Source organism: Lutra lutra, chromosome X, assembly GCF_902655055.1.
Source record: "Lutra lutra chromosome X, mLutLut1.2, whole genome shotgun sequence".
In the NCBI taxonomy this organism is placed as follows: Eukaryota; Metazoa; Chordata; class Mammalia; order Carnivora; family Mustelidae; genus Lutra; species Lutra lutra.
In genome coordinates this window covers 29,196,933-29,223,903 of record NC_062296.1, presented here as the reverse complement: position 1 = coordinate 29,223,903, position 26,971 = coordinate 29,196,933, and the positions used below count along the sequence as shown (strand labels likewise).

Here is a 26,971-nt window from a genome sequence, read left to right as displayed (position 1 = left end):
AGCTTAAAAACTCCTTAACTGCAAAAAGATAACCACCCAATTTTTTAAATGGGCAAAGGACCTGAACAGATACTTCTGAAAGATAAATAACAAATAAACATAGGAAAATATACTCAAAATTATTACACACGAGGAAAATGCAAAGTGAAATCCATTATGAGAAACCACTACACACCCAAAAGAATGGCTAAAATTAAAAAGGTTAATAACAAGGGGAGCCTGGTTGGCTCAGTCAGTAGAGCATGTGACCCTCGGTCTCAGGGTTGTGAGTTCAAGCCCCACCTTGGGTGTGGAGCCTACTTAAAAATAATTAAACAAAGTTAAATTTAAAATGCCAACAATACCAATAGTTAGTGAGGATTCTCACTTGTCACCAGTCAGAGGAGAAAATGATACGATGACTTTAGAAAAGGCTTTGGCTGGGGCACCTAGATGGCTCAGTCAGTTAAGCATCTGACTCTTGATTTCTGTGCAGGTCATGATCTCAGGGGCCTGGGATTGAGCCCCACATCAGACTCCACATTCAGCACAGAGTCTGCCTGTCCTCCCTCTGCTCCTCCCCTGGCTCACTCTCTCTCTCTCTCAAATAAATGAAATCTTGGAAAAAAAGTCTTTGGCAATCTACTAATGCTAAATAAATTATAAATGCTACATAAAATAGATTTAATAAATTCAAATAAAATAAATTTAATAAATAATTTATGTTCATATTTTAGATACATATCCAAAGGAAATTTTGTGGCTGTCTATAGCCATAGAAAGATCTGTACAAAAACGTCAAGAGCAGCTGCATTCATAATAGCCAAGAAATGGATGCAACCTAAGTAACTCTGAACAAGAAAACGGATAACCAAATTGTGGTATAGTTAAAAAAAAGAAAAAAAGGAATACAACACAGCAATAAAATAGAAAGAATTCCTGATGCCGGCAGAAATGATAAATTTCAAAATCATTACTTGGAACTAAAGAAGCCAGGCACAGTGTCTGACTCCATTTACATGAAGTTCAAGAAGACAGAGGATATAGACTGGAAAGGGGAATGAGGTAACTCTCTGGAAGGATGGAACTGTTTTATATCTTGATCTGAGTCATGGCTACCTGGATGTACGCAAGTGTAAAAAACTAGCATGATGACTATTTAAGTGTTTGCATATTTTACTGCACTTAATTATATTTCTATAAAGAGAAAGATGTATATTTAAGTGTTTGTATGTTTTACTGCACTGAATTACAACTCTATCAAAATAATGGAGGGGCGCCTGGTTGGCTCAGTGGGTTAAAGCCTCTGCCTTCGGCTCAGGTCATGATCCCAGGGTCCTGGGATCGAGCCCCACATCGGGCTCTCTGCTCAGCAGGGAGCCTGCTTTCTCCTCTCTCTCTGTCTGCCCCTCTGCCTACTTGTGATCTCTCTCTCTGTGTCAAATAAATAAATAAAATCTTTAAAAAATTAATGGAAATAAATTCAAATACGCTATGACTCCCTCAGTTACTGACTTGACCTTTGGAAGTCCTGCCCTCCTACTCTTCCCTCTTCCAAATGCATGATAGAGACCATCCTACTCAGTGGTGCTTGGCCTCTGCAGACTCAACTCACTAATGTGAATTCAACCCCCAGCATACACACCTTATTCTTTTCTTCTCTCTTTTCACCCAACATGGCCACACATTATTCCTGCTAGGATTTTCTTGCTTTCTGCGTCTCTGAGCAAGCTTACCTTACAGCCCCTTGCCCACAGGAGAGTACACATTCCAACCAACAGGCACCTGTCATATATTTCCATTATAGGATTATTGTGTAAAATCCCGAGTATTACGGTATCTGGCAAATAACAATGACTTTATATACGTCCCCTTCCTACTTCAAACTCTCTCCTCTTTGCATATTCTTTTAAGACACCTATTTTAAAGCATATCAGAATTCAGAAACACAATGCTATATTTCAACATAGTTAAAAGCCTCACCTTTATGTTTCAGTAAGAGCAACCATATACCGTGCATTACTTGCCAAGCTCTCTCTCTCTCCACACCCCACAGACACTTATTTAATCCTCCAAACAACCCTGATGTAGTTAATTTTATCCCCAATTCATAGATGAGGAAGTTAAGGCACTGAGCAATTAAGACATTTGGCCAAGTCTAGATGACTAGTAAGTGGCAGAGCAGTGATAGAGACAACTCCAGCATATTATTTCAAAGGACTCACGCAAACCATGCAATTCAACTATGAGGACTAAGGGATACTCTTTCGCACTTACAAAGCAAAGGCTACGTTTCTTTAAACCATGAATTTAAAACCATAAGTAGTCAGAGAAAGCTCAGAATTTCTCAAAACTCTCTGAAAAAGTTTTCACTGGATTTTTAAGTAGCAGAAATGTACAACCACAGGGCAATACTATTTAAAAAAATAAACTTGGTTGAGACATCTGTTCTTAAGCAATGGATACCTGTCTTTCTTCACTAACATGCTTTAAGACTAAAAAATAAGTCAATAGCTCTATTTATTGAACGTCACATGGTCACAATTTACACCGAGTATGATTTCTAATTATATTCTCTATTTCTTCATTAGCTCAGAACACACAGTCGCTATCGTGCTCTTCATTCCATGTCTTCGTCACCCAATCATTCTTTTACTCACTCATATAGCAAATATTTTATGTCAACCCAGTCATTCAACAAATATTCATTAAGCAGCAACTATGTTAGGCAGATAAATAGGCAGGAGAGACATTATAGAAATTATAAGGTAAATTGCTTCCATAAATATACCGGTTACGGAGTATTGTAGCAACCGACTCCCCTCTATGAAGATGATCCATCACCTTTGGATAATGACCTGTTCAGGAGGAAAAGAAGTCGATATTTACTATAAAAATCAATACTAGAACTTTCAAATTATGCTATCTATGTAATATTTTATATAATTCGTGACAGAAAGACAAAAGTGTGTCTGTGCTCCCCATGTCCATATTCTAGCTTATGAAATTTTAAGAAAATGGAGAACACTAAAGGGACTGAATCTGCAACAAATTAGCTACAAAATTCCATAGTGGCTCATTAAATAGCAACAACCGAGTATAGGGGAAGTTGGATTAACCCTGAGGAGACCTGAGGAATCTGAGCGAAGTTGGGAAAGACAAGAGGAGTGAGGGGTGGAGAGCGCAGGCACACATTTGCCAGGTAGAGACACAGACGGCTCTGAATCCCGAGTTCCCAGGAACGCATGAGGCCTCAAAAGCCCATAAGCAGGGCCCAGAGTTTTAGAAGAGGTTGGTCACAACTAAGACTAGAAAGTCCAAATAAGATTTTGAAATCTTAAAGACATAAAATAGGTAGTGGGGGTTGTTTTCTTGATCTGGACTGAAATTTTATTTGGGGGGTAGGTTTTTTTAATGGGAAAAGAGCTGGTGAGGTGGTAGCAAATGAAATCTAACATATTGTTTCTAGTCATGTGAATGCTTTGTATTGGAGATAGTATATTTCAAGGGTTCTATTAATTTCAAATATATTGGGACATAGAAAGGTATAGTTTACTTAAATGTTTCTGGTTAATAAAATCAACTGGTTGCGCTGGGGAGATAAAAATATAGAGTATGAATTTATTTTGTTCATATAATTATGTCTGTTATAAAGCTATGTGAAGACCTAAAATAATTAAGCCAGAGAGAAAGGTTCTCTTCACTGTTCTCTACCCTCTTCCTGTCCCTTCATTTGGGGTCAGAGCAAAAGATGTAGAAGGGGGAAAAGTACTCTATTTCTTGGGTCTTCATAATTCTAAAAAAAAAACAAATCAAATGACAATATAGTATTTTTATTTATGTATACAATCATATTTTCTATTACAAGAAATTGAGTAGCCTAAATGAAAAAACGATTTTTTTTAAGCATCTCGAAATCAACTGACCTTTTGACTTACCTTTTCTAAAAGTGCTCACGTGGTGAGAGAATTTTAAGGTGTTGAGAAATTTTAATTTTTTTAGGCTACACTTTTTTAGAATATGTGCCAAGAGAAAAACATCTAGATTATCATTAGGAATCTGGGAATATGAAAATAAATAACTCATGCCCCTTTTCATTAATTGCATCTAGAGTAGAACATATAAGTCCCCAAAGTAGGTATTCAAACTCTCACCCAACCCCATTGTTTTAACCAATCTGTCTATTGCCTCTCAGAGTCTGTGGCTCTCCCATTCAAATTACCCAGACAATAAACCTCTGGTCTCCTGAGGGGCAGGGAGCGGATGAGAGGACATGGGACTCCAGCCACTTAGTATAAAGACTTTCAAGGAACAGCCTACATTTTCAATATCAAGACTTATTCCTGCCTTCCACAGACCAGCTATCCCCAAGTCTTGAATTATTAAGAATTGTATGGGAAGAATCAGTTGGTTTCTCTCAAAAGTTAGTGTAGGGGGAGAGTCTCAAGTTGTTAACTGCCTTTGACTAAATAAGAAATTAGTTTAAACCTTAAAATTGTCAATGTTGCCCCTCCTGTTCTCTTTCGGCCTTTGGAATTTTTCCATTTCTTTCATTTCATTTTAATGAAGTTAGGAAGGGAGAGGAAGTAAATGATGGAAACAATGATCAATTTACACAAGATTTAACTAAAAGCTAAAAAAAAATAGCTAAAAGATAAACTAAAAGCTGCTGTTTTTCAACCAGGAAGTCTGTGTGATCAAATCTGTGCTTTAGAAAATTAACATGGCTTGCAACATGGGGGTAGATCAGAGAGAGAGAAACTAGAAGTATGGAGAGCAGTTAAGAAATAACTTCCATAGTCAAGGCATGAAATAAGAGCACAGACCAGAGCTGTGGGAATAGCCAGGGAAAACTAGGACCTCCGACTGACAGATCACTGGGAGATATTAAAGGGATAAAGCGACATCAAAGACAAAATCTATGTATGCGCCTGGGGGAAATGGAGATGATAGCAGGTGAGGCAGGGTAGAGGGAAGAAGGAAAAATGCCAGAAGGAAGGAGAACAAAGGTTTGGTGCAGACACACTGAAGTCCTCTAGGACACACCGTACGCACAAAGTCCTCTAGGACACACCGTACGGCATCTAGCAAAAAACTGGATACATACACCCAGATTTAGACCGGCACTAGAAATGAAAATATGAGGATATTTGGCCAGATAAGTAAGTGCTGAAGTAAAGAGACTGGGAAATATTCCCCAGAAGTGTATTTGCCACGAGAAGGTGGAATCCCAAAAACACTGTTGTGCAAGAAACAGCAAAAACTAAGCTAGCGAAGACAGAGCTAATAGGCGGGAGGGCAACTAAGAGAGATGTGAGCTGAAAGCTAAGGAAGGAGGTCGGTTCGGAAGAAGAGGGGTTGATAGGTATTCAGCTGTTGCAAGTTCTGCGCAGTCCAAGGAAGATACCGGCTAACTGATGTGGCAGCTATAAAGTCAGTGATTAGGAAGTATTTTGAACACAGGTGTGGACAACCCGACTGCTGTGGTTTGAAAAATAAAACTAACATAAATAGGGTCACCTGGCTGGCTCAGTGGGAAGACCATGAGACCCTTGATCTCAGGGTCAGGAGTTCAAGCCCCATGTTGGGTGTAGAGATTACTAAAAACAAAACAAAACACAAGTTCTTTCAAGAAGCTGAAAGGAACTCAAATTCATCAGGGAATTACTCTGCAGTAATGGTGGCCTCCGAACAAGTAGGGGAAAAGAGATGATTAAGTAAGTGACTGGGGAAGAATCAGATAGCCAACTAGAAAAATAAATAAGTTTATACTACTTCGCTTCACATTAGGGGATACTAAATAAATCCCAGACAGATCAAAGATTTAAAGGGAAAAAAATGAATCTCTGAAACAGTATGAAAGAAAATCCAAGTGAAATCATTTATAATCATGCAGTAAGTTTGGGAGGAATGTTTACTTTTCATTCTAGGCTCTTCTGTCTAACTTATTTCAAAACAAAAAAATAAATAAATAAAGAGGATCCGGCAAAAGGAATAAGAAGGAGTGGTGACGTGGTAGGAGAAAACCGGGAAACAGTGGTAACTGACAAGGCTGAATGAAGTGTTACATAAACAAAGACGTAATCAAGTGTGTCACCTAGTGCTGAGAGGCAAAGTGAAGACTTGAGAATTGACAGCTGGTTGTGCTAACAAGGAGGTCACTGGACACCTTGATGAGAGCGGTTTACATGGCATGGTGGAGAAAGTGACTGATAAGCATGGGTTCCAGGGAGCATGAAAGGAAAGAAGAAAAAAAAATAGGTGGTAGTTGGAGGGGACGGGATATAGGGTGGAAGGAGATGGTTTTTTTGTTTTGATAATGGGGGATACAATGGCAGGTGAATTTGAAGAGTGTGATATTACACAGAAATGGAAACTGAAGAAGTACGATAATATGTCAAAACTTCAAGAGCACATAAGACCATAGGTGTGTGTATACATATACATGTACACACATACTCACTCTATACACATATATGCATACAGAAAAAGCTTTAAAATATTCACGGGAATGATAAAGTCCCAGTTTGGGACAGTGTTATCTCAGGAGAGAAAGGGAGAGATACAACTGAGGAGGGACAGACAAGGAGCTTCACCTGTATTTAACATTTTGACAGGTGTCGAAAAAAAAAAGAGGCAAATGTTAAGGTATCCCATAGCTAAGGGGTAGTTATAGGAGGGGTTGTGATACTGATCTCTATACTTTTCCGTATGTTTGAAATATTTTATTTCATTTTTTAAAAGATTTTATTTATTTATTTATTTGACAGACAGAGATCACAAGTAGACAGAGAAGCAGGCAGAGAGAGAGGGGGAAGCAGGCTCCTCGCTGAGCAGAGAGCCTGATGCGGGGCTCGATCCCAGAACCCCAGCATCATGACCTGAGCCGAAGGCAGAGGTTTTAACCCACTGAGCCACCCAGGCGCCCCTGTTTGAAATATTTTAATCAAATGAAACAAAATTATAATATATGATCATGGACATACAAAGGCCAACAGACACAGATAGATAGAACATTTCCAGAGATGAAGGAAAAGGGCAGGACAAAAACATAAGCAGACACGCAGTATAATTAAAAAGACACACTCCTCTGCAGCCACGCTACTCTCATGAATAAAAGGGAAACTAATCATTACTCAGAGCTCACACCTGACAAACACGTAATTGTGGTTTTGCCCTTAAAATATTCTACCTCGCTCACCAGAAATAAAACTGACAAGACAGTTTTGGCTCACTGAGATAACTTGCTAAAGTTCAACCAATTTTACCCTTAAGCCTTTATTTTAGGTAGTTCGCAAATCTAATATTTCATAAGCACCTATCCTACAGTTAGATAATATTTCAATTAGAGATGCCAGTTTATGACTAAGCATTTAATTAAATCCACTGTTCCACTCTTTCCTGCTCTGCCCAAGAGCTGACAGCTTTAAAAGTAATGAGATTTGAGAGATGCCTAGCCAATTTTACACCATGTTAGAGTAAACCCTGTTGAGGAACTAACCTTATGTTATATAAAAGAAATTCAGAGTGGCTATGATGGGATGGTCTGCCTTCACATAAAATCGTGTTAAGCACTCTGATAAGAAAAGCTGACAAAAAAGATCGGTGAAAAGTGCTCAACACTACAAAATTGAAAAACTGCACAATGTAGAAAATTGTACATAATTGCACTTCTCCCAATCAAGTAAGATAGAACAGCAGCACCAAAAATTCAAAATCATCTTGACATGGCAAAAAGTGATGTGTAAGAAACAGAATTGTATTCTTTGGGAAAAGAGTTTGTTCTACACAAGTGAATTTTTAAAAATGTCACAGAAGGTTAGATTATCAGATCTTTCAGCTTTCACCCAGGCAAGAATGCCACATTCACCTCTCACCTGGGGCACTGAATAGGGCTTGACCTAAGACACCCGAGTACTAGATGTTGAGCCGGTTGGTGATTTTTTTTCCCCCTAGAGTAAATCTAAAACCGGCTGGGACTATGTAGTGTGCTCCCACATATGTGTATCCACCAGAAAACTGGCAATGCTAAAAATGATAAAGGTTGTGCTACTCTAAGCGTTACAACTGTACCTGATTTTAGAACATTTATGCAAGTGATCAGTCTGCCCATTTTCCTCTTTATCAGCATTTTATGCTTTAACAGGGGTGTCCAGAGAGGTCTAAGGGACACTTCATGGTCTAAACTTCTACCAAAAAGACTAGATTCCCCATGTTCTAGAAGGTTCTCCCTTTCCTCTGGCCACATGCCAGAATGGCTGCTACACTGTCCTCAACAATTATGGTTTCCTTTCCATAGTCACTGAAGCGATCTGCCCCTGGACCACCATGTGGTTACTATCATCTTGCTCTGGATTCTTACGGCATACACCTACACCATGGAGTTCCGCTGCTTCTTGCAATAATATCACTTTTTCTTTCTCAATATGATCCCTGGGTTGTCCCTTTTCATTTTGTCACTCAGGCTTCAGAAATTCCTTTGGGACATGTCTTTGGCTAATGGTGTCATTCGTCTTCTCACTGGAACTGGCCTTTTTACCAATGTTCAAGCTGTTACCCTTGTATTAATACAATTCTATCTGACTTTTCCAATAGTGGCTGCCCTCTTGTAACAAGGTCTAAACTTGGTCTAACAAATGTTTAAGTGTCAACTGCCACACTTAGCTGTCTCCATTTCTTTCAGTTTCATGTTATTACTCTTTTTTTTTTTTAGGATTTTTTATTTATTTATAAATAAATATAAATTCACTATAAAGTTGCAGTAATTAAAACAGGGTGGTACCAGTATGGGGACAGACTGATCAACAAAATCAAATCCCAAAACAGATCCAATTGCATGTGGTTATTAACTACATGGTACATATGGTACTTAGGATCAGTAACTAAAAGATGAATTTCTCAATAAAGAGGTTTAGGAAAACTGGCTATGTTAGGAGAAAAACTGAAACTCTATCTATACCACATATATGTGTGTATGTGTATGTGTGTGTGTGTATAGACATCCCACAGATGGAATAAATAACTAAACATGAAAAAATAAAGTTGTAACGGTAAAAGATAAAAAGAATATACATTTTTAATGAGGCAAAGATAAAATCTTTCTAAGGGCCAACACAAAACTCAGAAGCCACAAAGAATAGGAAAATGGTTTCCGAGTTTGTTAGTGAAAAGCAGGGTTACAATTCTATAGGGTACAGCCCACTATAAACATACTGAAAGATACAGCAGCCAGTGGGGAGATGAGGAGGAAGCCTGAGACACGGAACAGGTGGAGGTTTAATGTTCACCATACATAAAGTATTCCCCCCAAAAATCAGCAACAAAGGTGTATGATCCAGTAGGCAAGTATCTGAAGAGGCCTGGCAGAGACAAAGAATAACAACAGAAAGAATAAGGACGGTTGGTGGGAATGCCAGCTGGTGCAGCCACTCTGGAAAACAGCAGGGAGGTTTCTCACGAAGTTGAAAATAGAGCTACCCTACGACCCAGCAATCGCAATACTGGGTATTTACCCCAAAGATACAAATGTAGTGATCCGAAGGGGCACGTGTACCCGAATGTTTAAAGCAGCAATGTCCACAATAGCCAAACTATGGAAAGAACATAGATGTCCATCAACAGATGAATGGATAAAGAAGATGTGATTGATATATATATATGTATATATATACACACACATATATATACATATACATACAATGGAATACTATGCAGCCATCAAAAGAAATAAAATCTTGCCATTTGCGACAACGTGGATGGAACTAGAGGGTATTATGCTTAGCGAAATAAGTCAATCAGAGAAAGACAACTATCATATGATCTTCCTGATATGAGGAATTTGAGAAACAAGACATTGGATCATAGAGGAAGGGAGGGAAAAATGAAACAAGAGGAAACCAGAGAGGGAGACAAACCGAAAGAGACTCAGTCTCAGGAAACAAACTTGAGGGTTGCTGGAGGGGAGGGAGGAGGGAGGGGTGAGGTGGCAGGGGGATGGACATGGGGGAGGGTATGTGCTATGGTGAGTGCTGTGAATTGTGTAAGACTGGTGATTCACAGACCTGTACCCCTGAAACAAATAATACATTATATATATTAATACAAAAAAGAGTAAGTGAAAGGAACGACGTTTGACTTCAGTCGCATGGGTTTGTGTGTGTGTGTGTGTATGTGGGTAAAACTGAGAGAAAACGCACAGCCATATTAAAGATACATTCATCACACAACATCCTGCTCTTCCTCACATTTTCACTTTCAAAAGATACTAAGACACCTCTCAGGTCCTATTCACCATGGAAAATCCTGATCTCCCACGAAAACTTCCTAGCAAGAGAAAGACAGCGAAAGAGAGAAAGGCAGCTTACAAGAAACCTAAAAATGAAATGTAGATCAAAATTCAGGAAAGGTAAACAATTACTGTGCATTTTACTGGGGAAGGGAAACTAAGTGGGTATCATCTATGAAAGCTTCCAGTTTGGGCTGCATTTAAGCAAGCAGGTGAAGGTGGTTGTTTTTCCCCATCTCCATGCGAGCCGGCTATAATTCAATTTGTCCTCAATGTTCCAAAGGGTAAAATTCTTAAGTGGTTTTATATTACAGTAATCATCTTACCAGAAAGCTGTTTATCCAAGCAAAATGAGATTCACAAGCGATCTGAAAACAGAAATGCTTGTATCTCCAATATAATGGAATAATCAAGTTCCAAGTGACTGCTGAAAAATCTAGATGCAATGCAGGCTTTTTATTACATTATATTTTTCTAGTATTATAAAAGTAAAGATTGAATCATTTTATTGTCTTTGTAAAAGAGATCGTTAAGCTGATGGATTCTGGTCTTCAAATCAATCCATAGCAGAAATCTAAAGTCCACGCTTTAAATGCTGAGCAACATCTAAACAGTAACAAAAAGGAATAAAAGTATTTCCTTCACAGTGACAAATTCAGTATGGCATTTCTTTAAAAAGTATTAATCGTTCCTCAGGAACTTAGGCTAATATGAATAGAATCTTCTGACTATATTTTGGACAAAATTTTTATGAGAAATTTTTGAAAAATTCACACAGATGAGACTTGTTAGTCTACTTGTTTGTATATAACATACATTTATATATTTTATATAAAATACTATATATACTTGTCATTCTGACCAAGAAGAATATATTGAGGGCGCCTGGGTGGCTCAGTGGGTTAAGCCGCTGCCTTCGGCTCAGGTCATGATCTCAGGGTCCTGGGATCGAGTCCCGCATCGGGCTCTCTGCTCAGCAAGAAGCCTGCTTCCCTCTCTCTCTCTCTCTCTGCCTGCCTCTCCGTCTACTTGTGATCTCTCTCTGTCAAATAAATAAATAAAATCTTAAAAAAAAAAAAAAAAAGAAGAATATATTGAGCTCTACCTATATGATCAGTTTATATTGAGTTAACAACCCTCTTTAATTAAGATCCACAGTAATTTACAGACCACAATCTCAGAAAAAAATTGGATATTTAATATTAATCTGCCTTCTTAAAGGTTTATCCTATTTGTCAACATTAAATTAAAAATACAAAGAATTTCCTTTTAAAAAGATACAATACTATTTGACATCCCATTCGGTCATAATCACCATGAATCAACTAAATGAAAAACAAAAAAAAAACAACGCTGGTCTCATCACGATTAGTGTAGTCCATTCACTAGAGTTATACCTCTTTTTAGTAAGTAACTTTCAAATATGGTAAGAATTGTTAAGTGGCGATTCACTACTCAGAATTCCAAAGAAAGCCAACTCTTTCAGACTAAGAGTTTTCCAACATAAGTCTCCACTTTACTAATTAGGTCACTCAACTTTTACTGTGCAAGGGATTCAAAGGAGTACAGGATCCAAGTCTGGATAGAGAAGAGTTTTCCTGGGTCCATACCAGATAAGTTTAGCAAATTTAACAAAATGAAAGAAGGCAGCAAGGGACATGCAGGTACCTCTATCATTCATCCGATCTTACATATCCACAGTGAAAGTTGTATTATGGGATTTAGTTAGGCCCAAAGTTCACTGGTGAATCAAAAAAGTGAAAGTAGGAGTCATTTGTGATTTGCCTTATCATTTGATCTACAGCCAAGGCTTTTTCTCTGTGCACTGGCCTACTAATTGAATCTTGGCATCTTCTTTCATAAATTAAGCTCACCATCACAATAAATGTATGAACTGTGATTTATTGATTTGTTTTATTTAAAACAGAGACTATAAATGCACTTGCATAACAATATGAATTCAGAATCCTTAATAGGTTTTACAATTTCTCCCAAAACTTTTTTCTTTAAAATTTTTTTAAAATTTTAAGTAAACTCTACACCACACATGGGGCTCAAACTCATGACCCCAACCAAGATCAAGAGTCACATGCTCTATCAACTAAGCCAGCCAGGTACACCTCTCCCCCAAATCTTTAAAAATGGCAGGGGCAAGGGACGCCTGGGTGGCTCAGTTGGTTAAGCAGCTGTCTTCGGCTCAGGTCATGATCCCGGCATCCTGAGATCGAGTCCCACATTGGGCTCCTTGCTTGGCAGGGAGCCTGCTTCTCCCTCTGCCTCTGCCTGTGCTCACTCTCGCTTCTCTCTCTATGACAAATAAATAAATAAAATCTTTAAAAAAAAATGGCAGGGGCAAGATGGAGTGAATGCAGTTACACAGCAGACTCAAAATTTTAAGAGGGTACCCAAAACTCAGTATTAAAATAAATGCTAATTTAATGCAATTTTTAAAAAGCAATGTACAACTACCATTATACTTAATAATAAAAGATTGGGTGCTTTCTCTCTCATATGAGGAACAAGCCAAGGATAGATATCCTTGTGCTCTTACCACTTCTATTCAACAATGGGCTGGAAGTAGTAGTCAGGGCAATTAATTAGTCAAGGAAAAGAAATAACTGGCATCTACATTAGAAGGGAGGTAGGTAATAAGACTATCTCTATTAGCAAATGAATTGAACTTGCATAAAGAAAATCCTAAAGAATCAAGTAAAAGATTATTAGAATTAATAAATGAGTTCAGCAATGCAGGCTATATACACACCAAAATCAACTGTACTTTCATACACTTGCAATAAACAAAATGAAAATGGAATTAAGAAAGCAATTTCAATAAAAACAGCATGAAAAAGAATTTAAAAAACAGGAGGGTGTATGAATCCCAAATGGGACACCCCTACAGTGTCTGGCTCAAGTGACCATGGTGGATGGCACTCCTGGGCCCCACAGGACACCTTCTACATAAGGCCACTACTTTCAAGAGCAGGCAACATAACTGACCTAATACACAGAAACAGACATCAAGAGTTAGACAAAAGCAGAGGGGAATATGTTCCAAAGGAAGATCAAGACAAAACCTTGGAAAAAGAACTAAACAAAATGGAGATAAACAATCTACCTGATGAATTGCTCAAAATAATGGTCCCAAAGATGCTCACTGGACTTGGGAGAAGAATGGATGAACTCAGAGAGAATGTCAACAAAGAGAAAATATAAAAAAGAACCAATCAGAGCTAAAGAATACAATAACTGAAATGAAAAATACAGTAGATGAAATCAACATCAGATTATAGGAAGCAGAAGAAGGGATCAACAATCTAGAAGACAGGGTAATGGAAATCACCCAAGTTAAACACTAAAAAGGAAAAAGCATTTAGAAAATGAAAATAGGTTAAGAGATCTCTGGAACAACATCAAGAATGTTAACATTCACATTTTAAGGTTTCAGAAGGACAAGACAGAACAGAGCAGAAAGATTCACTGAAGAAGTAACACCTGGAAATTTTGTTAACCTGGAGAAGGAAACAGATATTCACATCCAGCAAGTACAGAGAAACCCAAACAAGGTGAACCCAAGAGGGTCCAGGTATGTAATAATTAAAATATCAAAAATTAAAAATAAAGAAATAATCTTAAAACTGGCAAGATAAAATAGTCACTTAAAGAGAAAGCCCAGAGGCACCTGGGTGGCTCAGTGGGTTAAGCCGCTGCTATCGGCTCGGGTCCTGATCTCAGGGTCCTGGGATCGAGCCCCGACTTGGGCTCTCGGCTCAGCAGGGAACCGCTTCCTCCTCTCTCTGCATACTTGTGATTTCTCTCTCTGTCAAATAAATATTTTAAAAAATAAAAATAAATAAAAATAAAAATAAAGAAATAATCTTAAAAGCAGCAAAATAGTTACTTAAAGAGAAAGCCCAGAGGCACCTGGGTGGCGGTCATGATCTCAGGGTCCTGGGATAGAGCCCCACATCAGGTTCCCTGCTCAGTGGGGAGCCTGCTTCTCTCTCTCCCTCTGCCTGCCACTTCCCTGCTTGTGCTCTCTCTCTGTGACATGACATGACATGACATGACATGATATGACATAAAATAAACAGAAACCCCAAAAGATTATCAGCCAATTCTTCAGCATAAAGGCCAGAAGAGAGTGGCATAATATATTCAAAATGCCAAAACGGATGACCAAGACTACTTGGCATAGTTATTATTCAGAATTGAAGGGGAGATAGAGTTTCCCAGACAGATAAAAGTTAAAGGAATTTGTCACCACTAAACTGACATTATAAGAAATGTTGAAGGTGCTTCTAGAGCAATAAATCAAGGCTATAACTAGAACTAAGAAAAATACGAAAGGGAAAAATTTCACTGGTAAAAGCAAATATATAGTAAAGTTAGTAGGGAAATCACTTATAAACTAGTATAAAGTTTAAAAGATGAAACAAGTAAAATCAGTTACATCTAAATAATTAGTTAAGGGATATATGAAGTGAAAAGACGTAAAACATGACATCATATACATAAAATGGAAAGGGAGGAATATAAAGGTAGTGCTTTTAGAATGTGTTCAAATTTAAGTGACCATCAACTTAATATAGACTGCTATATTACAGGGATGTTATACATGAACCTCATGGTAACCACAAAACAAAACCTATAAGAGATAAAAACAGAGAAAGAAATCTAAGTACAAACACTAAAGAAAGTCATCAAATCACAAGGTAAGACAGCAAGAGAAGAGGGAACAGAGAACTACAAAAACTACCAAAAAACTCAACAAAATGGCAATAAGTACATACCTATCAATAATCACTTTAAGTGTAAATGGAATAAAGGCTATAATAAAAAGACAGGGTGACTGAATGGACGAAAACACAGGACCCATCGATATGCTGCCTACAAGTGGATTCACTTCAGACCTATAAACAGATTGAAACTAAAGAGAAAATAAAATATATTTTATACAAGTGGAAGTGAGAAAAAAAAGCTAGAGTACCCATATTTATTTCAAACAAAATAGATGTTAAAACAACAACCGTAAAAAGAGACAAAGAAGGGCATTACATAATTTTAAAGGGATCAATCCAACAGAGGATATAACAATTTTAGGTATCTATACACCTAACACAGAAGCATATAATGTATGAGGCAAATACTAACAGACATAAAGAAAGAAATTTACAGTAATAATATAACAGTAGGGGACTTTAATCCCCACTTACATCAATGGATAGATAAGACAGAAAATAAGGAAGGAGTAGCTTTTTTTTTTTTTTTTCATTTTAGAGACAGAGTGTGCCAGTTTGGGGTGGGCAGAGTGAGATGGAGAGAGAATCTTAAGCAGGCTCCACACCCAGCAAGGAACCTGATACAGGGCTTGATCTCACAACCCTGAGATCATGACCTGAGCTAAAATCAAGAGTTGAATGCTTGACCAACAGAGCCACCCATGTGCCCCTAGAAAGAGTAGCTTTGAATGACCCATTAGACTAGATGGACTTAGCAGATATATACAGACTATTCCATCCAAAAACAGCAGAATACATATTCTTTTCAAGTGTACATGGAACATTCTCCAAGACAGATCACAGGTTAGGCCACAAAACAAGTCTCAATGAATTTTAAAAGATTAAAATCATATCAAGCATCTTTTTGAAGACTGAAATGATACCAAGCACCTTTTCTAACCACAGGAGCATGAACAACCTTGTAGAGGTTAAACAACATGCTACTAAACAACAGACAGGCCCAAAAAGAAATCAGAGGAAATAAAAAAATGGAATGAAAACACAATAGTTCAAAATCTTTGGGATACACCAAAAGCAGTTCTAAGAGGAAAGTTTATAGTGATACAGACCTACCTCAAGAAACAAGAAAAATTTCAAACAATCTAACTTACACCTAAAGAAACTAGAAAAAGAAGCGGGGGGAAGCCCAAACTGAGAAGAGGGAAATAATAAAGATCAGTTTGGAAATAGATGAAATACAGACAAAAAAAAAAAATCAAAGAAACTATAAGCTGTTTCTTTACACTTGATCTTAGCCAAAAGGCTGAGAAGCGATTGAGTTGTTTCTTTAAAAAGACAAACAAAATTGATAATGTTTAGCCAGATTCAGGGGGGACAAAAAGAGGACTCAAATAAACTCTGAAATGAAAGAGAAGTGATAACCAACACCACAAAAATAAGAAACTACTAAGAAAAATTATACACCAACAAATTGGACAACTTAGAAGAAATGGATAAAGTTCTACAAATATACATCTTCCAAGACTAAATCAGGAAGAAAGAGAATATCTGAACAGACCAATTACTAGTAACAAAATTGAACTGGTAATCAAAAACCTACCAACAAACCAAAAACCAAGAGCAGATGGCTTCACAAACAAATTCTACCAAACATTTTTAAAAAGAGTTAATATAGGGGCACCTGGAGGTTCAGTCAGTTAAGCGACCGACTTTTGATTTCAATTCAGGTCTTGATTTCAGGGTTGTTTTTTTTTTAAGATTTTATTTATTTATTTGACAGAGATCACAAATAGGCAGAAAGGTAGGCAGAGAGAGAGGAAGGGAAGCAGGCTCCCCGCTGAGCAGAGAGCCCGATGCAGGGCTCAATCCCAGGACCCCAGGATCATGACCTGAGCTGAAGGCAGAGGCATTAACCCACTGAGCCACCCAGGTGCCCCTTAATTTCAGGGTTTTGAGTTCATATCCTGAATTGGGCTCCATGTTGGGTGGTGCCTACATTCAAAAAAAAAAAAAAAGAGTTAATACCTATTCTTAAACTATTCCAAATGATAGAGGAAGGAATGCTTCCAAGTTCAGTTCATGAGGTCACAATTGCTCTGATACCAAAACCAGACAAAGACACTAGAAGAAAAATTACAGATCTATATTTGTGGTGAACACAGATGTAAAAATCCTCAGCAAAATATTAGCAAACTGAATTTAACAATACACTAAAGAGATTATTCATCATGATTAAGCGGGATTTATCTCAGGAATGCAAGGATGGTTCAATATCCACAAGTCAAAGTGATACCCATAATAAAATGAAAGATAAAAATCATATGATCATCTCAAAAGATGCAGAAAAAGCGCTAAACAAAATTCAACATCCATTCAGGAACATATCTCAACATAGATTAGAGTGAACACATCTCAACATAATAAAGGCCATATATGATAAACCCAGAGCTAAGATCATACTCAATGGTGAAAAAGTAAAAGCTTTTCCTCTAAGATCACAAAGAAGATAAGGATGTCCATTCTCACCACTTTTATCTACATGGTATTGGAAGTCCAAGCCACAGCAATCAGACAAGAAAAATAAACAAAAGGCATCCAAAATTGTAAGGAAGAAGTAAAACTGTCACTATTTGAAGATGATATGATACTATATACAGAAAACTATAAAGACTCCACCAAAAACCTATCAGAACTAATAAATGAATTCAGTAATGTAGAATACAAAATTAATATACAGAAATCTGTTGCATTTCTATACACTAATAATGAAATCACAGGAAGAAATATTAAGAAAACAATCCCATTTACAATTGCATAAAAAGAATAAAATAGGGGCGCCTGGGAGGCTCAGTGGGTTAAGCCGCTGCCTTCGGCTCAGGTCATGATCTCGGAGTCCTGGGATCGAGCTCCGCATCGGGCTCTCTGCTCTCTCGGGGAGCCTGTTTCCTCCTCTCTCTCTGCCTGCCTCTCTGCCTGCTTGTGATCTCTCTGTCAAAAAAAAAAAAAAAAAAAAGACTGCTCTGAGAGAGAAAAGAGTGCCCCTAAAATCTTGTTAGAGATAGCCCATTTGCGTGAAAAATGCAGATGGCTTTAAAAAAAAAAAAAAAGAATAAAATACCTATGAATAAGTTTAACCAAGGAGGTGAAAGACCTCTACCCTAAAAACTAGAAGACAATGATGAAAGAAACTAGAGATGACACAAAAAAATGAAAAGATATAACTTGCTCATGGATTAGAATAATATTTTTAAATGTCCATACTACATAAAATAATCTACAGATTCAATGCAATACCTATCAAAATATCAATAGTATTTTCTACAGAACTAAAAGAAATAAACCTAAAATTCGTATGGTACTACAAAAGGCCCCAAATAGCCAAAGTAATTTTGAGAAAGAACAACAATGCTGGAATTACTGCAATCCCAAATTTCAAACTATATTACAAAGCTACAATAAGCAAAAGAGTATGGTACTGGCAAAAGAAAAAAATGGACACAGAGATCAATGAAACAGAAGATGGAGCCCATGACAAATCCATCAATTAATCAATGAGAAAGAAGGCAAGCATATACCATGGGAAATAGATGGTATTTTCAATAAATGGTGTTGGAAAAACTGGATAGTTACGTGCAAAAGAATGGTACGGCACCACTTTTTAAAAAATACCATATACAAAAATAAACTCAAAATAGATTAAGGACCTAAATATAAGACCTGAAACCATAAAATTCTCTTTTTTAAAAATTTTTATTTATTTATTTGACAGAGATAGTGAGAGTGAACACAAGCCAGGGGAACAGGAGAAGGAGAAGCAGGCTCCCTGTTGAGCAGGGAGCCTAACATGGGGCTTGATCCCAGGACTCAGGGATCATGACCTGAGCTGAAGGCAGAGGATTAACCAACTGAGCCAGTCAGGTGCCCCCAAACCATAAAATAGTTTTTTTTTAAAAAAAGATTTTATTTATTTATTTGACAGAAATCACAAGTAGGCAGAGAGGCAGGCAGAGAGAGAGAGGAGGAAGCAGGCTCCCTGCTGAGCAGAGAGCCCGATGCAGGGCTTGATCCCAGGATCCGAAGGCAGAGGCTTTAACCCACTGAGCCACCCAGGTGCCCCCAAACCATAAAATTCTTAAAAGAACATACAGATAGTAAACTTCTGGACATTTGTTTTCACAATATTTTTCTGGATTTGTCTCCTCAGACAAGGGAAACAAAAGCAAAAATAACTAATTGGGACTACATTAAACTAAAAAACTTTTAAAGATTTTTTATTTATTTATTTGACAGAGAAATCACAAGTAGGCAGAGAGGCAGGCAGAGAGAGAGGGGGAAGCGGGCTCCCCGCTGAGCAGAGAGCCCGACGTGGGGCTCAATCCCAGGACCCTGAGACCATGACCCGAGCCGAAGGCAGAGGCTTAACCCACTGAGCCACCCAGGTGCTCCTAAACTAAAAAACTTTTGTCCAGCAAAGGAAACCATCAAAAAAAAAAAATGAAAAGGCAACCTACTAAATAGGAGCAGATATTTGCAAATGACATATCCAATAAGGTGTAAATATCCAAAATATATTTTAAAAACCCTAACAACTCAACACCAAACAACAACAACAAACAATCCAATTAAAAATGAGCAGATGGGGGACGCCTGGGTGGCTCAGTTGGTTAAGCAGCTGCCTTCGGCTCAGGTCATGATCCCAGCGTCCTGGGATCGAGTCCCACATCGGGCTCCTTGCTTGGCGGGGAGCCTGCTTCTTCCTCTGCCTCTGCCTGCCATTCTGTCCGCCTGTGCTCGCTCTCTCTCCCTCTCTCTCTGACAAATAAATAAAAAAAAATCTTAAAAAAAAAATGAGCAGATGGCCTAGAGACATTTTTCCAAAGGAGACATTAAAGATGGCCAACAGACACGAGCAAGGATGCTCAATATCACTAACCATCAAAGAAATGCAAATCAAAACCACAATGAAGTATCCCCTCATACCAGAATGGCTAAAATAAAAAAGATAAGAAGTCACAAGTATTGGCGAGGATGTGGAGAAGAGGGTGGACTCCTGTGCACTGTCAGTGGGAATGTAAATGGTTACAGCCACTACAGGACACAGCATGGAAGTTCCTCAAAAAATGGAAAATAGAAATACTATATAGTCCATTAACTCCACCACTGGGTATTTACCCAAAGAAAACAAAAACACTAATTCAAACAGATATATGCACTCCTTTGTTCATTTACAATATTTACACATATTTACAATAGCCAAGACATGGAAGTGACCTGTCCTTCAATAGATGAATGGATAAAATGTGGTATGGGACGCCTGGGTGGCTCAGTCAGTTAGGCGTCTGCCTTTGGCTCAGGGCATGATCCCAGGGCCCTGGGATTAAGCCCCACATCAGGCTCCTTGCTCAGTGGGGAGTCTGCTTCTCCCTCTCCCTTTGCCTCTCCCCCCTGGCTTATGCTCTCTTTCTTGCTCACTCTCTCTCTCTCTCACTCAGATAAATAAACAAAATCTTTAAAACAAAGATAGAGAGAGAGAGAAAAGTTGTGCTATATATACACAATGGAATATTAACCATAAAAAAGAATGAAATCTTGCCATTCACAACATGGATAGACCCAGAGCATATTGTGCTAAGTGAAGTGAGAGAAAGACAAATACCATATAATTTCACTTACACACAAAAATCTAAAAAACAAACACAAAAGAAATTGAAAGAGACTTATAAATACAGAGAACTGGTGGTGAGTGAAATAGATAAAGGAGATTAAGAGGTACAAAGTTCCAGTTATAAAAATAAATAAGTCACGGGAATGGAAAGTACAGCATAGAGAATATCATGAGTACTACTGTAATTACTTCGTACGGTGACAGATGGTAACCAAAGTTACGGTGTATGTATTAATGTATATAGGGGTGCCTGGGTGGCTTAGTGGGTTAAGCCTCTGCCTTCAGCTTGGGTCATGGTCTCAGGGTCCTGGGAACGAGCCCTGCATCGGGCTCTCTGCTCGGCAGGGAGCCTGCTTCCCTCTCTCTCTGCCTGCCTCTCTGCCTACTTGTGATCGATCTCTCTCTCTCTCTCTCTCTGTTAAATAAATAAATAAATAATACTTTATAATTATCAAGCACTGTATCATACACCTGAAACTAATATGATATTGTATGTCAACTATGTTTCAATTAAATTTTTTAAAAAAATGAATAAAGAAAAAACTAAAAACAAAACCAGCGGGAAAAAAATTATAAAGTTTTGTGTACCAAAGGATATTATCAAGAAAGGTAGGGGGCACCTGACTGGCTCAGTTGGTAGAGCGTGAAATTCTTGATCTTGGGGTTGTAGGTTTGAGCCCCACACTGGGTATAGAAATTACTTGGGGAAAAAAAAAGATCTTAAAAATAAATAAGAAAGAGTAGGCAGCCAGAAGGAGGCAACTGTGGTGGAGATGTTCTCTTCTCCTCTGAGCAGTCACACAAAAGAAGGGCTGTGGAAAAGAGAAGTTTTGAAGCCTCGGGCTTGCTGCCCAGAGAAAAGAGAGAACCTGGAGATGGGGTGGGTGAAAAGACACATCCTGGGCGCCTCTCCAAAGGGCAGGCATGGACAAAGCTCCCCGACCTGGAAGGAAGAGGGAGGGGGCCTCTGCTCCTAGTCAGCCCCCTGTAGCCTGCCTGGGAGGCCTGAGCACCACGCTCAGCCCCATTTCAGAAATAAAATAAATGAATAAATGTTTTCAAAGTGTGAAAAGAAAATGAAAAAAGAAAACTGAAAAGACAACCTCCAGAATGGGAGAAAATATTTGCCAATCACATATCTGATGAGGAATTAATGCCCAACTTAACAACAGAAGAGCCAGTTAAAAAATGAACAGAGAACCTGAATAGATATGTTCCAAAGAAGATAAACAAGTGACCAACAAACACATGGAAAGCTGCTCAGCATCACTAATCATTAGCAAAATGCAAATCAAATCCATATCGAAATACTACTTCACACCCATTAGGATGGCTATGATGAAAAACCAAACAAAACGGACAGTAACAAATGTTGGCAAGGTCACGGAGAAACTGGAATCCTTGTGCATTACAGGTGAGAAGAGAATATGGCAAAGCCACCATCAAAGAACTTGGCAGTTCCTCAATGCACTGAACGTAGAATTACCGTATGACTTGTACATCAACTCCTAGAAACATACTCAAAAGATCTGAAAACAGGGGATCAAACAAAAACTTATACACGCATGTTCACAACAGCACTATCCACAATAGCCCAAAACTGGAAAGAACCCCAATGTTCATCAGTGGGTGAATGAATAAAGAAAACATATTGTGTCCATAGGATGGGTCATCAGTCAGCCACTGTGGAACAAACACTTGGGTGGCACAGTCGGTGAAGCATCTGACTCTTGATTTCGTCTCAGGTCATGATCTCTGGGTTGTGGGATCAAGCCCCACGTTGGGCTCTGTGCTCAGCAGGGAGAGTCCTGAAGATTCTCTCTGTCCCTCTGCCCCACTCCCTCCACGGTCCCTAAACAAACAAACAAATCTTAAAGAAAAAAGAAGCCAATCAAAAAAGGTAACATATAGTAGGACTCCATTTGTATAAAATGTCCACAACAGGGAAATTTATAGCCAGGAAGTAGATTAGTAGTGCTTAGTGCTGGAGGAACTCGGGGCAGAGGGTGACATCCGAAGGGCAGGGGTGGTATTTTTCTGGTGATAAAAACTTATGAACATGGATTGTGGTAAGAGTTGCACATATCTGTGGATATACTAAAAATTATGGAGTTGCACATTTTAAATGGATGAATCCTATGGTATGTGAATGAACTCTCAATAAACCTGCTTTTCCAAACATCGAAGTTAACACAGAAAACCCATGATGACCAAAAGATCAGTATTTTCAATAAAGACAGCATCAGTGTTACTGATCTGTCCTTTTGCCTCAGGCTCCAGGACGGCTCAGCAGGTAAAGCCGAGGTCTCACCCACACCCAGTGGCAGCTCCTTTGAAATTCAGCACTTAAATACATCCTTGAATTTTCAGTGGTCATTCCAACACAGTCAACTTTGTTTTCTGAGAAACAACTCTCTGTTCACACTCACATTCAAAGGGTGAATGTAATATATAAATGATGTAATCACAGTAACCGGTACAAAAGGCACAGAGAGGTTAGGTATTGAGGCGCCTGGGTGGCTCAGTTGGTTAAGCGTCTGCCTTCGGCTGAGATCATGATCCCAGGGTCCTGGGATTGAGCCTCGTGTTGGGCTCCTTGCTCAGCGGGGAGTCTGCTTCTCCCTCTCCCTCAAATAAATAAATTAAGTCTTTTTTTTTTTTTTAAAGAGGTTTGGTGTCAAACGGCTGATCCATGACGCCATTGGCAGTACAACTAAGACTAGAAGGACAACTACAGAAGAGACCCCTGGGCAAGAGAATTCAGTGTGTCATGGCTTCCATTAATATGACTTGAAGGCTTGTTATGACTTGTTAAATGGGACTTCTAATGTTCTTGGCTTACAGGAGGGTTGCCAGGCAAAATGGAGGACACTGATTCAAAACTTCAGATAAACAGTAAATACATTTTTTAAAAAGATTTTATTTATTTATTTGAGAGAGAGAGAGCACGAGTGAGTGGCGGAGGGGCAGAGGAAGAGGGAAAAGCAAGACTGGATCCCAGGACCCTAGAATCATGACCTGAGCCAAAGGCAGGCGCTTAACCGACTGAGCCACCCAGATGCCCCAGTAAATATATTTTTAGTATAAGGATGCCTCCAATATTGCCCAGAACTTCCTTATACTAAAACAGATCAGTTGTTGTTCATATAAAATTCAAATCAAATGGGGCATCCTATATTTTTATTTGCTAAATCTGAAAACTGGACTCTAAAGAAATTGCTCATAGGGCAAACCATGGATACTAAAAGTGACCAGTGAGTGGCTGAGAATCTGGGAGTCTGCCCTATGAGATGCAGCTTCATGAATTCTGAAATAAGAGTACGGAAAGGAAGATCATCCAAAAACACAAGATTCATTTTACTAAATATTTTTTATTACTTAGCATTTCCAACCACTATTCCATCAACCCCAACAGACTAGGAAACAAAAATTTAATGATTATTTACATATTTACTTAAGAAAAATACACACAAACACAAAAAAACTTTTTTCTAATATTTTCAATTCAAATATTTCTCCCTTCTTTCCTGAAATTTATATTAACAGGAAAAGGCAGACTTAAGGCTTTGGTTTGGGTTAGTATTTAAAAGGGAAAGAAAAAAGTTCAGTTGCAAGTGTCCAGAACACCAAGGCTTACATTTAGAACTTCCTTTCCCCTGCAAATTTCAGGACTCATATTTGAAAGGCTCCTTTTCTCTACACTACAGGAAGGTGGGCAGCAGTCCAGCTGGGAAACCTGTGGTCCTACACAGAGGCCCAACTTCCCATCACCAGCCTGGGCAAGAGTTCAGAGGCACTTGCATTTCATCCTCTGTCTGCTTTATCAAGGACAAAAACCAGTTTGCTTCAAAAAGCTTTTACCAAAGTGGTTAGAAATCATGAGATGGGGGAAAAAGGTTGAAAGGAGAAAAAAAGGTATTTTTAAATATTTTCTTCTCACAATGTGTATGAGAAGGGGAAAATATAACAAAGACTGTGTAAATATGCTCTTTTTAATAAGATCACATCAGTCATAGGTTTCAGAATCTCCATGGCATCTCATTAAATCAGAGAGATGTAAACTATGGCCAATAATGAGGGAATTGAATACAAACCTTGAACATATCAACTGCTGACATCATAACCTGCCTCACCACGAAAAGCCCAATCATACCAGCATTAACTCACTACCCGGTATTCCGCATTTCTATTGTCAGACTACACAGGATGTCCGTAAGTTTCATTTAAGGTAGAAATTTTCTTTTCTTTTCTTTTTTTAAAGCCTTATTTATTTATTTATTTGACAGAGAGAGAGAGAGAGATCATAAGCAGGCAGAGAGGCAGGCAGAGAGAGAGGGGGAAGCAGGCTGCCCGCTAAGCAGAGAGCCCGATGCAGGACTCGACCCCAGGACCCTGAGATCATGACCTGAGCCGAAGGCAGATGCTTAACCGACTGAGCCACCCAGGCAACCCTAAGGCAGAAATTTTCTTAAGAGATCTAACTTAAGGTCTTCTTAGTATCCTTACAAGGCTCTTCATTGTAGTACTAATTGCAAAAGCAGAAACCGTCCAAATAGCCCTCAAGAGGGGACTGGTTGAGGGGTACCTGGGTGGCTAGGTCAGTTAAGCATCTGACTCTTGATTTTGGCTCAGGTCATGATCTCAGGGTCCTGGGATTGAGCCCCACATTGGGCTCTGCACTCAGTGTGGAGTCTGCTGGAAATTCTCTCTGTCCCGCTGCCTCTGTCCCTCCCCTTGATTGCATGCTCGCTCTCTCTCAAAATAAATAAATAAAATCTTATATCTATATGGAGTGACTTTAAAACACAATTTAAATATATATTTCTGGTGGGATACACCTTAAGGACAAAAACACCTGCCCATGAGCACAAGCATGTAAGCAGGCCCCTGTGTCAATGTTCATACACACACACACACACACACGCACACACATAAATTGTAAATTGCTTCTAATAATCATGTGTTCACAGTACTGTTGATATTGTTATTCTGAGTACGTATACTGGGATAAACAAAACAATTACATAGGGGTCACTGAATTTTTTTGATTTGTTGAAAGGGGAGAGAGATGTGATATCAATGAGGTTAAGTAAAAATCATGTAGCCTTAAATTTGGATTAGCACCATCAAAAAGAACACATGACATAGCTTATCTTAAAGGAAAATTATAACTGTGTGCCAGAAAAAGGCTTCAACACAATGACTATCCTAGTAATGATAATGCTTCTACCAAATATATAGTAATACTGAAATAACATCCCTCTCCCCCCAAAAAGGAGTAAGAACTCCATTTTTTAAATGGCTGGTTATGGGGTCTAGAGCAGAAAATGTAGAAGAGGAGACTGGAAAAGCTTACACTGAAAAGCAAGGAAGTCATAAAAGACGATTAGGGCCATGCCCAAAGGACTCTGAAACCAACGCAAATAAGCCTCCTTTGGCCAAATGTGGGATCATTTCAGCATCCCTGAGGGTAATAACTACAAGGATTGAAGCACGTCATATATGTTTAAATGCAGGAGTTCATAAGGATGCCAAAAATGATCCTTGATCGTCTTTGGAAGTTGCTAAAAAGCCCGCTTGTTATTTTGGAAACTGGTAAATAAAGGGAAGGTATCAAGTACTCCTCTCACCTTCTCCATGTGATTTCTACCTCAGGATAAATGTACCATAATAGAAATACGTGTACAAACGTGGGCACCCGTGAGAAGCGTGTCAAAATCAAGCTAGAGGAACTGGGGAGCACCTGCCAGAGTGTGGAAGACCAATGGGGAGGTGCAGGGAGGGACAGTGAGAACACTCGGCAGTCATCCCAAGAGTCTAAAGGAGCGGCAGGTAGATCTGGAAACAACATGGCGGCGAGGTTGGAGAGGAGTAAGCAAACGTCACTAACTGGATGGATGGAAGGAATTTAAAAATATCACTAATGTTTTCGCATCTTGGGTGATTGACGGATGGCGGTGCCAGGAACCCAACTGATGACTGTCAGGAAAAGCTGTACTCCCATCAAATTCCAGCAACGTTCGAAATCACCCTTAGAAAAAAATGCACAGTGGTCAATCAGGAGATAAGGAAAACCAGGCAAAGTAAGGGCTGGTATTACCCTTCCTTTTTTTTTTTTTTTTACTATCTTTTAATTTTTACTTAGTCCATAGGATCCATTACAACCCCTTCCGCTGTACACAAATACTTGTTCAATGCTGACTTTGCTAGGTTCATTTCTGTGGAAGACACCTCAAATAAGTGATTCTATGCTCGCTGCTTCCAGGATGATGAAACCAAAGACCTGGGTTTCAGTTCTCC

General features: G+C 38.7%; 1 protein-coding gene across 3 annotated transcripts in view; it reads right to left on the bottom strand.

Annotated features, from left to right (window-relative positions):
• KLHL13 (kelch like family member 13) overlaps positions 1-26,971 on the bottom strand; it is a 197,852-nt gene that overhangs the window by 113,201 nt on the left and 57,680 nt on the right. For 2 of the 3 annotated variants that reach the window (XM_047716313.1, XM_047716314.1), the window contains exon 2: positions 2,771-2,837. The exons of the other annotated variant lie outside the window; for it this stretch is intronic. In XM_047716313.1, the coding sequence (XP_047572269.1) occupies positions 2,771-2,820 (50 nt within the window). In that variant the 5' untranslated portion in view covers positions 2,821-2,837. The remainder of the gene's footprint in view (positions 1-2,770; positions 2,838-26,971) is intronic. 3 annotated transcript variants of the gene reach the window in all.